General features: G+C 38.7%; 1 protein-coding gene across 19 annotated transcripts in view; it reads right to left on the minus strand.

Moving 5' to 3' along the window:
• BTBD8 (BTB domain containing 8) overlaps positions 1-12236 on the minus strand; it is a 143438-nt gene that overhangs the window by 115705 nt on the left and 15497 nt on the right. For 10 of the 19 annotated variants that reach the window (XR_007516708.1, XR_007516709.1, XR_007516710.1 and 7 more), the window contains one exon: positions 6536-6771. Coding sequence is in view for 9 of the 19 variants with exons in the window: in XM_049879793.1 (XP_049735750.1) it covers positions 6536-6771 (236 nt within the window). In the remaining 10 variants the exon portion in view is untranslated. Of the gene's footprint in view, positions 1-3990; positions 4090-6530; positions 6772-10923; positions 11081-12236 lie in introns of those variants that run through there. The other 9 variants (XM_049879790.1, XM_049879807.1, XM_049879803.1 and 6 more) reach the window with 9 other exon arrangements.

Genomic DNA, 12236 nt, shown 5'->3' on the forward strand with positions numbered 1-12236 from the left:
ATCCCATAGTCCAGTCCAATCCCTGTCTGAAGAGTTGGCTTTGGGAATGGTTCCTGTCTTGGGCTAACAGAAGGTCTGGGGACCATGGCCTCTTGGGTCCTTCTAGTCTCAGTCAGGCCATTAAGTCTGGTTTTTTTATTAGAATTTGGGGTCTGCATCCCACTGCTCTCCTGCTCCCTCAGGAGTTCTCTGTTATGTTCCCTGTCAGGGCAGTCATCAGTTGTAGCCAGGTACCATCTAATTCTTCTGGTCTCAGGCTGATATAGTCTCTGCTTTATGTGGTCCTTTCTGTATCTTGGGCTCATAATTACCTTGTGTCTCTGGTATTCTTCATCTCCTTTGCTCCTGGTAGGTTCAGATCAATTGATGCATCTTAGATGGCCACTTGCTAGTGTATAAGACCCCAGACATCACTCTCCAAAGTGGGATGCAGAATGTTTTCTTAATAGATTTCATTATGCCAAATGACTTAGATGTCCCCTGAAACCATGGTCCTCAAACCCCTGCCCCTGCTATGCTGGACTTCGAAGTGTTCAGTTTATTCAGGAAGCTTCTTTGCTGTTGGTTTAGTCCAGTTGTGCTGACCTCTCCTGTACTGTGTGTTGTCTTTCCCTTCACCTAAAATAGTTCTTGTCTACTACCTAATTAGTGAAAGCCCTCTCCCCTCCTCCCTCCCTCCCCCTTCTCATAACCATTAAAGATCATTCTCTTCTCTTTAAACTATTTCTCGAGTTCTTATAATAGTGGTCTTATGCAACATTTGTCCTTTTGCAACTGATTAATTTCACTCAGCATAATGCCTTGCAGATTCCTCCATGTTATGAAATGTTTCACAGATTCATCATTGTTCTTTATTGATGCGTAATATTCCGTTGTGTGAAAATGCCATAATTTATTTATCCATTTATCTGTTGATGGGCACCTTGGTTGCTTCCATCTTTTTGCTACTGCAAACAGTGCTGCAATGAACATGGGTGTGCATATATCTGTTCGTATAAAGGGTCTTATTTCTCTAGGATATATTCCAAGGAAAGGGAATGCTGCATCGTACGGTAGTTCTATTTCTAGTTTTTTAAGGAAGCGCCAAATCGATATCCAAAGTGGTTGTACCATTTGACATTCCCACCAGCAGTGTATAAGTGTTCCAGTCTCTCCACAACCTCTCCAACATCTATTATTTTGTGTTTTTTGGATTAATGCCAGCCTTGTTGGAGTGAGATAGAATCTCATTGTAGTTTTGATCTGCATTTCTCTAATGGCTAATCATCATGAGCATTTCCTCATGTATCTGTTAGCTACCTGAATGTCTTCTTTAGTGAAGTGTCTATTCATGTCCTTTGTCCATTTCTTAATTGGGTTATTTGTTGTATTGTAGTTGAGTTTTTGCAGTATCATGTAGATTTTAGAGATCAGGCGCTGAATGGAAATGTCATAGCTAAAAACTTTTAGGTAGGTAATCTTTTTACTCTATTGGTGAAGTCTTTGGATGAGCATAGGCATTTGATTTTCAGGAGCTCCCAGTTATCTAGTTTCTCTTCTGCATTGTTAGTAATGTCTTGTATACCATTTATGCCACGTATTAGGGCTCCTAGCATTGTCCCTATTTTTCCTTCCATGATCTTTATTGTTTTAGATTTTATATTTAGGTCTTTGATCCATTTTGAATTAGTTTTTTTGTACATGGTGTGAGATTTTTTTGCAGATGGGTATCCTGTTATGCCAGCACCATTTGTTAAAAAGATTGTCTTTTTCCCATGTAACTGATTTTGGGCTTTTGTCAAATATCAGCTGCTCATATGTGGATGGATTTATGTCTGGATTCTCAATTCTGCTCCACTGGTCCATGTATCTGTTGTTGTACCAGTACCAGGCTCTTCTGACTACTGTCATGGTTATTATAGATTCTAAAATCAGGTAGAGTGAGGCCTCCCACTTTGTTCTTTTTCAGTAATGCTTTACTTGTCTGGGGCCCCTTTCCCTTCCATATAAAGTTGGTGATTTGTTTCTACATCTCATTAAAAAATGTCGTTGGAATTTGGATCGGAATTACATTGTATCTATAGGTCGCTTTTGGTAGAATAGCCATTTTTACAATGTTAAGTCTTCCTATCCAGGAGCAAGGTATGTTTTTCCACCTATGTAGGTCTCTTTTGGTTTCTTGTGGTAGTGTGTCTTGTAGTTTTCTATGTATAGGTCTTTTACATCTCTGGTAAGATTTATTCCTAAGTATTTTATCTTCTTGGGGGCTACTGTAAATGGTATTGATTTGGTGATTTCCTCTCTAATGTTCTTTTTATTGGTGTAGAGGAATCCAACTGGTTTTTGTATGTTTATCTTGTATCCTGACTCTGCTGAACTCTTCTACTAGTTTCAGTAGTTTTCTTGAGGATTCCTTGGGGTTTTCTGTGTATAAGAACATGCCATCTGCAAATAGAGATACTTTTACTTCTTCCTTACCAATCTGGATGCCCTTTATTTTTTTATCTAGCCTAATTGCTTTGGCTAGGACCTCCAGCACAACGTTGAATAAGAGTGGTGATAAAGGGCATCCTTGCCTGGTTCCCGATCTCAAGGGGAATGCTTTCAGACTCTCTCCAGTTAGGATGATGTTAGCTATTGGCTTCGTATAAATGCCCTTTATTATGTTGAGGAATTTTCCTTCTACTTCTACTTTGCTGAGTGTTTTCATCATGAATGGGTGTTGAACTTTATCAAATGCCTTTTCTGCATTGATTGATAAAATCACGTGGTTCTTGTCTTTTGTTTTATTCATATGATGGATTACATTAATTGTTTTTCTAATGTTGAACCATCCCTGCATACCTGGTATGAATCCCACAAGTCGTTTGATTTTTTGACTGCTGCTTCAATCAGTGTTGATCATGGACCAAGTAAAATGAAATCCTTGACAACTTCAACATTTTCTCCATTTACCATGATTTTGCTTACTGGTTCAGTCGTGATAATTTTTGTTTTCTTTATGTTGGAGTATAATCCAAACTGAAGGCTGTAGTCTTTGATCTTCATCAGTAAATGCTTCAAGTCCTCTTCACTTTCAGCAAGCAACGTTGTGTCATCTGCATAACGCAGGTTGTTGATGAGTCTTCCTCCAATCCTGATGCCACGTTCTTCTTCCTATAGTCTAGCTTCTTAGATTATCTGCTTTGCATACAGATTGAATGGGTATGGTGAAAGGATACAACCCTGACACATACCGGTCCTAACTTTAAACCACACAGTATATCCCCTTGTTCTGCTTGAATGACTGCCTCTTTGTCTATGTCCAGTTTCCACATAAGCAAAATTAAGTGTTCTGGAATTCTCCTTCTTTGCAATGTCATCCATAATTTGTTATAATCAATACAGTCGAATGCCTTAGCATAGTCAATAAAATACAGGCAAACATCTTTCTGGTACTCTCTTCTTTCAGCCAGGATCCACCTGACATCAGCAATGATAACCCTAGCTCCACATCCTCTTCTGAATCTGGCTTGAATTTCTGGCAGTTCCCTGTCAACATACTACTACAGCCATTTTTGAACAGGGCTTCAAACTGGTTCATTCATGGCTGATTAAGCGAAACCAGAACAGACCTGAATTTTTATAAATTGGGTGATCTAGAACAGAGAAAATTATGGCTCAAAGCCCTGGAATCAAAGACTCGGAAGAGGCATAGTGAGCCTTTACAGGAACCTGATGCGTGGGACGAGGCAGTAGAGCAATGTACATTCAAAGCAGCATGTCTGGCTTCCACCTTTGAGCAGGGTCTCACTGCTCCCCACTCTATGCAAAATCCAAAGGGCAAGAGACTTGGTTGCTATGCACCATGTACGCTGCCCGAAGTTTCTAGCAGGGCTTTGACCCATAATTTGTCCCATTCCAACTACTGTACTGTCCAATTATTCTAAAAATTTGGATCTGTTCCAGTGTCACTTCCTTGGCCATGGCTGAAACAGGAAGAACAGGTTCAAATCCCTGGTTTTGAATTACCTTCAGCATAATTTCACTTGCATGTGATATTAATGATATTATTTGATAATTTCTGCACTTCATTGGATCACCTTTCTTTGGAATGGGCATGAATATGGATCTCTTTCAGTCAGTTGTTGTCCAAATTTCTTGGCATAGAGGAGTAAGCACTTCCAGCACTGCATCCGTTTGTTGAAACATTGACACAGTGGCTGCAACAATGGCCTGAAACACAGCAACGAATGTGAGGGTGGTGCAGGACCAGGGAGTGCTTCGTTCTGTTGTACAAAGAGTCACTATGAGTCAAAGCTGACTCAATGGCACCTAACAACAAGAAGTTAACAGGGCTCTTTAATATGTAGTCAATTTTGCTATAATACTTGCTATGAAAACATGAATTTGATCCAATACAATTGATACAGTAGGAACAATTTGAACATAACATGAATTTTGCATTTGGTTATGTGCAATTTCATCCACGAGAAACACTAAATTAATGCAGGGAACTGCAACCAGCTGAACCAAGCCATCTAAGAATACACAAACATACACTCACCTCTCAAATATGTCTCAGATACCTAAGTTCACTGTATGTGTTACAAGTTATACCCACTCATATCTGGTGTTCCAAACATCCAACTGATTTCAGATAACCAACTGTTGGATCATTTTCTATGAATATTTTTGTATTTCTACGTGGTATGGGATTTCTGAGCTGAACACGGACAAACTTGGTTAAAGGATGACTGAATAGCAAGCAAAGTGGGCTAATGCACTGCTTCGGAAAGATTTAGACACCTCCCTCATGGAGTCATTTCCTTACATTACAAGGTGAGGAATCTACAGACTTTCCCCTCCCCTCCCAGAGAAGGGTTTTTTTTACCTTCCAAAGTAAAAGTCTCTCTCTCTGGAGGGGATGATGGGCAGATGTGTTAGCAGCCTATAAAAGCTTAGAGTCTCCTAATTTTGGGATTCCTTTCCTACAGTGCAATCCCACTGCACATGCAGGGTAACATCAGGCCCTCAGTGCATCACATCATGGCGATGAGGGCTTAGAAACTGGTGCTAATGTGCTCTGTCAGTAATAAATGGTCTGTTCTCTGATTCAGACACCTCATGTTTCTTGTCAGAATATCTATAGCTTTGTAGGGCAATAGTCTCATGATACGACTCAGTCAATTGTCATGACAAAGTTCACAAAAATCATGATCTGTATCCTAGTGAAGCGAGTAGCATCTGGGGTCTTAAAACCTTGCGATCGGCCATCTAAGACACAACTGTGGGTTTCTACTCACCAGGAGAAAAACTGTAAGAAGGTAACCAAAAGCACAGAAAAGAAACATGTCTACATGAGCCACAACCTCATCTCTCCTGAGACCAGAAGAACTAGATGGTACCCAGTGACAACCACTGACGATTCTGTATAGGGACACAATAGTTGAAACCAGATAGAATGGGAAAATATTATGGAGCAGAACTCAAATCCTTATTAAAAAAAAAAAAAAAAAAGCCAGGCAAACTGGAACACTCGAGATCAGAGGACTCCCTGAGACTATCACCCTGAGACACTCTTTAAACCTAGAACTGAGCCTAACCCGGTATCACCTTTTAGTAGAGTGGCACACAAAATAAAGGACATGACCCGTAAGATCAGTGCCCTACTTAAAAACCATGTGTATGAGGCCAAAAGGTCAACAATTACTCAAACGCAAAGATGAAAAGATAAGAGGGCAGGGAAACTAGTGTACTGGAAAGTGAACAAACTGAACATAATTAAAGAGAACACTGACACATTGTGATAAATGTAACTAATGTTACTGAACACTTTGTGTGGAAATTGTCAAATGGGAACCTAACTTGCTGTGTAAACTTTCAACAAAAACTCAATAAAATATTATAAAAATAATAATAATAAAATTAAATTAAAAATTATTATTTGTATATGTATATCTACAGGAAACCCTGGTGGCATAGTGGTTAAGTGCTACAGATGCTAACCAAAAGGTATGTCTATATACTTAAATCCTCCTTTCACCCATTCGAAAACAACAGTCTTTCCAATACCCACTTCCATAAGCAAACTTCAAGTCTTTTCAAGGCAAAGTGTCATATTTATCATAGTATTTACGTACTTAACCATTTAACATATGTAAAACCATGCTACCATTGTTATTGTTTTCTTATATGGCAACAATAAAGTTTTCACCTATTGGTGATTTTGTGCTGCGTGGCTTTTTTTTTAAGGAATGTATATATTGTTTTACAACAGAACTGACTCTATAGGTCTACTAAAGCTTCTTTATTGGTGTAGATTAGAACAAGAATGGTAACAGGTGGAGGCTGGAATGCTTAAAAGGTGAAGTGTGAATTCTGTGTGGATTTTTCCATTATAACTTCATCTTTAACTGCTTGGGAAAACTGGAGTTGATCATACTAGCATTTTCATTTCCCCATGCTTATACAATCAGTACAGCAGATTTATGAAGTTTGCTTTCTTTAATAGTATCAGTACATAATTATTTTCATGGCTATAAAATTTTGTAAAAATCCACAAAAAATACCTCACCAGTAGAAATTAAACTTTTTTCTTTATCGCTGATATCCTCTGAAATGTCATTCTTCAGAAGGGAACGATCAGATAACTTTTTACCTAAGAATTCTACAGATGATCTTCCATCATTGTCAATACACTTTCCAGGATTTAAGTCAGGTTTCTTTGGTGATAACCCTCTCTCTAGTATCTTTTTCATAAGAATTTCGTCTTCATAGCTTTTTATGTTTCTGTTTGATGAATATACAATCCTAAAAGACAAAATGTAATACACTTAATTAAAATAATGTTGATGATTCTTAAAAGCTAATTTCCCAACATGCTGATTTCATATATTACAATTACATAATATTAAAGCCATTTTAATCAGGACTAAGTGGAGAAAGGTCAATCTAAAACAGCAGAAAAGTAGCCTATACGTTTTTTAAATGTTAAAACATAATAAATTACACTTCACAATGTAACAACTAATTAGATAACCTAGATGAAACGGACAAATTTCTGGAAACACACAAATTACAAAAAATGACTTGAGAAAAAATACAGTGTCTCAACAGACCTATAACAAGAGACTGAATCAGTGACCAAAAAAATCACAAGTCCATGGGCAGACAGCTTCGGTGGTTAATTCCACCAAACATTCAAAGAAGAATTAATAGCAATCCTTCTTCCCAAACTCCCCCAGAAAAGCAGAAGAGGAGTGAGCACTTCCTAAATCACTATATGAGGCCAGCATTAGCATGATACCAAGGCCAGATAAACACAAGTAAAGAAAACCACAGACAAATATAGGTGCAAAAACCCTCAACGAAATAATAACAATCCAATTCCAATATATTAAAAGGATTATACACCATGACCAAGTGGGCTTTAACCTAGGAATGGAAGGGTGATTCCACATAAGAAAATCAACCAATATAATATACCACATCATGGCAAGCGGCCACCTAAGATGCATCAATTGGTCTCAACCTACCTGGAGTAAGGAAGAATGAAGAACACCAAAGACACATGGTAATTATGAGCCTAAGAGACAGAAAAGGCCACATAAACCAGAGACTACATCAGCCTGAGACCAGAAGAACTAGATGGTGCCTGGCTGCAACTGATGACTGCCTGAGAGGGAACACAACAGAGAACCCCTAAGGGAGCACGTAGAGCAGTGGGATGCAGACCCCAAATTCTCGTAAAAAGACCAGAATTAATGGTCAGACTGGGACTAGAAGGACCCTGGAGGTCACAGTCCCCAGGCTTTCTGGTAGCCCAAGACGGGAACCATTCCCAAAGCCAACTCTTCAGACAGGGATTGGACTGGAATATAGGATGGAAAATGACACTGATGAAGAACGAGCTTCTTGGATTAAGTAGACACATGAGACTATGTTGGCATCTCCTGTCCAGAGGGGAGATGAGAGGGCAGAGGGGGCCAGAAGCTGCCCAAATGGACACGAGGAAAGACAGTGGAGGGAAGGACTGTGCTATCTCACTAGGGGGAGGGCAATTAGGAGTGTATAGCAAGGTGTACATAAATTTTTGTATGAGAGACTGACCTGATTTGTAAACTTTCACTTAAAGCACAATAAAAGTTAAATAAATAAATAAATAAATAAAAATAATATACCACATTAATAGAATGAGGGAAAAGAACCACATGATCATCTTAATTGATGCACAAAAGGCATTTGACAAAATCTAACACCCTTTCATGATTAAAAAAACAAAACAGTCAGCAAAATAGGAATAGAAGGGAAAGTCCTCAACATGACAAGGGCATTTGTGAAAAATAAATGGCTAACATCATACTCAATGGTGAAAGACCAAAAACTTTCTCCCTAAGATCAGGAACATGATAAGGATGCCCACTATCATCACTGTTATTTAATATTGTATGGAAGTTCTAGCCAGAGCAATCAGATAAGAAAAAGAAGTAAAAGGCATTCAAATCAATGAGGAAGGAGTAAAACTAATATAGAAAATCCCCAAGAATCCACAAGAAAGCTAGTAGAGCTAATAAATGAATTCAGCAAAGTGGCAGGATACAAGATCAACACACAGAAATCAAGTCAGGTTTCTCTACACACCAGCAATGAATAATCTGAAAAGGAAATCAAGAAAATAATCCCACTTACATTAGCATCTGAAACGATAAAATACCTGGGAATAAATTTAACCAGGGAGGTAAAAGACTTGTACTCTGAAAACTCTAAAATGTTGCTCAAAGAAATTAAAGACCTAAATAAATGGAAAGACATCCTATGTTCATGGACTGGGAGACTTAATATTGTTAAGATGTCAATACTATCCAAAGCAATTTACAGATTCAACAAAATCCCTATCAAAATTCAACCAGGCATTTTCGAAGAAATGGAAAAGTCAATCCTCAAATTCATATGGAATTGCAAGGAGCCCCGAATAGCTAAAACAATCTTGAAAAAGAAGAACAAAGCGGGAGGACTCACACTTCCTGATTTTAAAATTTACTAATCTAAACAGTGTAGTATTGATACAGTAAAACCTGTGAAAGCAGGAACCTGGGTAAAGTGGAAACCTGTCAGAGAAGGAAAACTAAAATATCTTCCATTAAACAGAGAACGATAGAAAAGTGGTGACTGCACCCTGTCAAAGGCAGGAAACTTGCGAGACCCAGAAAAACAAGGCTGTCCTGTAGCATTCCAGTTCTCACAGGTTTCACCGTATAAGGACAGACATACAGACCAACGGAATAGAACTGAAAGTTCAGAAATGAACCCATATATTTATGGCCAACTGATGTTTGACAAAGGTCCCAAGTCCATTCAATGGGATAAGAATGGTATCTTTAATAAATGGTGCTGGGACAACTGGACCTTCACATGCAAAGGAATGAAGGGGGCCAATACCTCAAGCCATATACAAATATTAACTCAAAGTCTATCTATAACCTAAATATAAGACCTAAAAGCATAAAACTCTTAGAAAAAAAATGGGCATAAAAATTCAAGATTTTGTTTTTGACAACGGATTCTTAGACATGACACCAAAAGCATAAAGAACAAAAGAAAAAAATAGATAAGTTGCACTTCATCAAAATGAAAAATCTGTATGTATCTGTGATTGGCCTTTCTAGCCACGGGCTTGTAACTCCCACTCAGGTGATTGTGTGATAGGGTAACTGTGGCCTACCAAGGGGGTTGGTCAGTTTTGCCTTAAAAGAGAGCTAATTCCAGAGCAAAGAGGAGCCCACCACCACCAAGGAAGGAGAGACCAGCAGGAGATTCCAGCAGCAGGAGTCAGGATGGTGGCCTTCCTGACCCACAGAGAAAGCCGAGTGCCTTTGGGCAGAAACTGAGGTCCAGGGAAAGGCGTGCCTGCAAGCACAGCTGGAGAGAGGCTATCCCGATGGAAGAAATGTATCCCGAGTGTTCCTGACCCTGAACTGTAACTGTTACTTCCCTAATAAACCCCATAATTGTATGATCTGTGAGTTCTGTGTGGCCATTGCAATGAATTATCGAACCCTGTAAACAGTGCTGTGGGAGGGATGCCTGGTGTCATAATTGGTAGAGATGGCAGAGGAGGCTTGTCTGGCTTCCAACTCATAGGAATCAGCCTTGGGCTGTTAATCTTGGTTCTCTTTCTCCCTTGTGGGGCTGGAGGAGGTCAGAAACAGCCCCGTTCTTACAGTATCAAAGGACGATCAGGAAAGTGAAGAGACAATCTACATAATGGGAGAAAATACTTGGGAACCATATATCTGATAAGGATTTAATATCCAGAATATATAAAGAACTTCTACAATTCAACAACAAAAAGACAAACAACCCAATTTAAAAACAGGCAAAGGAACAGGCACTTCTCCAAAGAAGATACATTGTTGTTGTTACAAACTGCCAATAAGCACATAAAAAAATACTCAACATCGTTAGTCATTACCCGTTGCTGCCGAGTTGATTCTAACTCATAAAAAAAAAAAAACTCATAGCGACCCTATAATTGACTCACCCCAAAACAGCAACCCTATAATCGACTCATAGCGACCCCATATGATAGAGTAGAACTGCCCCATAGGATTTCCAAGGAGCACCTGGTGGATTCGAACTGCCGACCTTTTGGTTAGCAGCTGTAGCTCTTAACCACTAAGCCCCCAGGGTTTCCCTATAATCATTAGGGAAATGCAAATCAAAGCTGCAATGAGATACCACTTTACAACTTCTAGGATGGCTATGATCAAAAAAAAAAAAAATGGAGGATAACAAGTGTTGGAGAAGATGTGGAAAAACTGGAACTCCTGTACATTATTGTTAAGGTAAAATGGTGCAGCCCCTATAGATAACAGTTTGCAACATTATTCACAACAGGCACTTTTTTTCCATCTTTTGGCTATCAACAGATGAATGGATCAACAAAACGTGGTATATACATACAATGGAATATTATTCAGCCATAAAAAGGAATGATGTTCTGATAATGCTCCAATAACGATGAAACTTGAAAACGACATGCTAACTGAAATAAGCCAGACACCAAAGGATGAATACTATATGATTCCATTCATGTGAAATGCCCAGAAGAGCCAAATCCCTAAAGAGGAAAAAAAAAAAAAGATTATGATTGCCAGGGGCAGGGGGAAGGAGGAAACAGGACTGACTGCTAATGGTTATAGGATTTCTTTTTAGGGTGATGAAAATATTCTGGAATTAGGTACGTAGTGGAGATAGTTGCACAACTTTGTGAATATACTAAAAACCATATATTTTAAAAGGGTGAACTTTTTGGTATGTGGATTATATCTCAATTAAAGAAAGGAAAGGATCGGAGGAAAGGGATTGAAGAGAGTGCAACAGATAACTCTTGAAGAGCTTTGATGGAATGGGATCATGGCATTAGAATATTAGCTAAAGTGAGAGTGGGGTCAGGAGAGTTTGTTTTTTAGATGAGGGAAAAAAGAAAATGTTTACGTACTGATAAAAAAATCCAAGAGAGGGAAAACTTTTGTGGAAAAGTGAAAATTGCTGGAGCAATGTCCCTGAATAGGTGAAAAGGGATAGGATAAGATCTGGTGGACAAGTGCTGGGACTGACTTTAAATGCACTGACAGTTCATCAATAGTAAGAGGAGAGAAGACAAAGCATATGGACGCATATGCAAGTGAGCGAGTCAATGTGGTGGAAGTTTTTGGAAGTTCTCTTCTGATTGCTTTGGTTTTCTCAGTAAGAATCAGGATGGAGGAGAAGCAGTTGCAAGTTGAGGGAAGAGAAGGTGTAAAACAATCCTCAAGAATGAAAGAGCAAATGACTAGGGTTTATGACTGATGGTCAGCACTAAATGCCTACCTGATGTTCACGGTCATGAATATAAAGTGAGACAAGTTAGCCTTTTGAGTGTTTTTCTCCAGCCACCTTCAAATGTGTCGATGTAGGAGTGGAGTGGTCAATGAGTGGGATTTAAAAGTTGGATTTTAACATTAAAATAACACAAATTCTGAGGATACAATGATAGATGAAGGAATTTAAGCTGAGTAAGGAGGGAAATGAAAAAAAATTTTTTTTTTTTAAGGAGGGAAATGAGGACATAAGAGGATAAGAGACAATAAAAAAATGTGGTGGGATTATTTGCAGGTCCTGGTGCGCTGATGAATTTTCGGAGGTGGAGTACTAAAGGGAGTAAGCTAGAAAGATAGGAGGTAAAAGTTAGAAAGCAAGATACTTGGAATTAAGATTATGGAGGGTTTCAGCTA

This window comes from Elephas maximus, chromosome 3 (genome assembly GCF_024166365.1).
Source record: "Elephas maximus indicus isolate mEleMax1 chromosome 3, mEleMax1 primary haplotype, whole genome shotgun sequence".
Taxonomy (NCBI): domain Eukaryota; kingdom Metazoa; phylum Chordata; class Mammalia; order Proboscidea; family Elephantidae; genus Elephas; species Elephas maximus.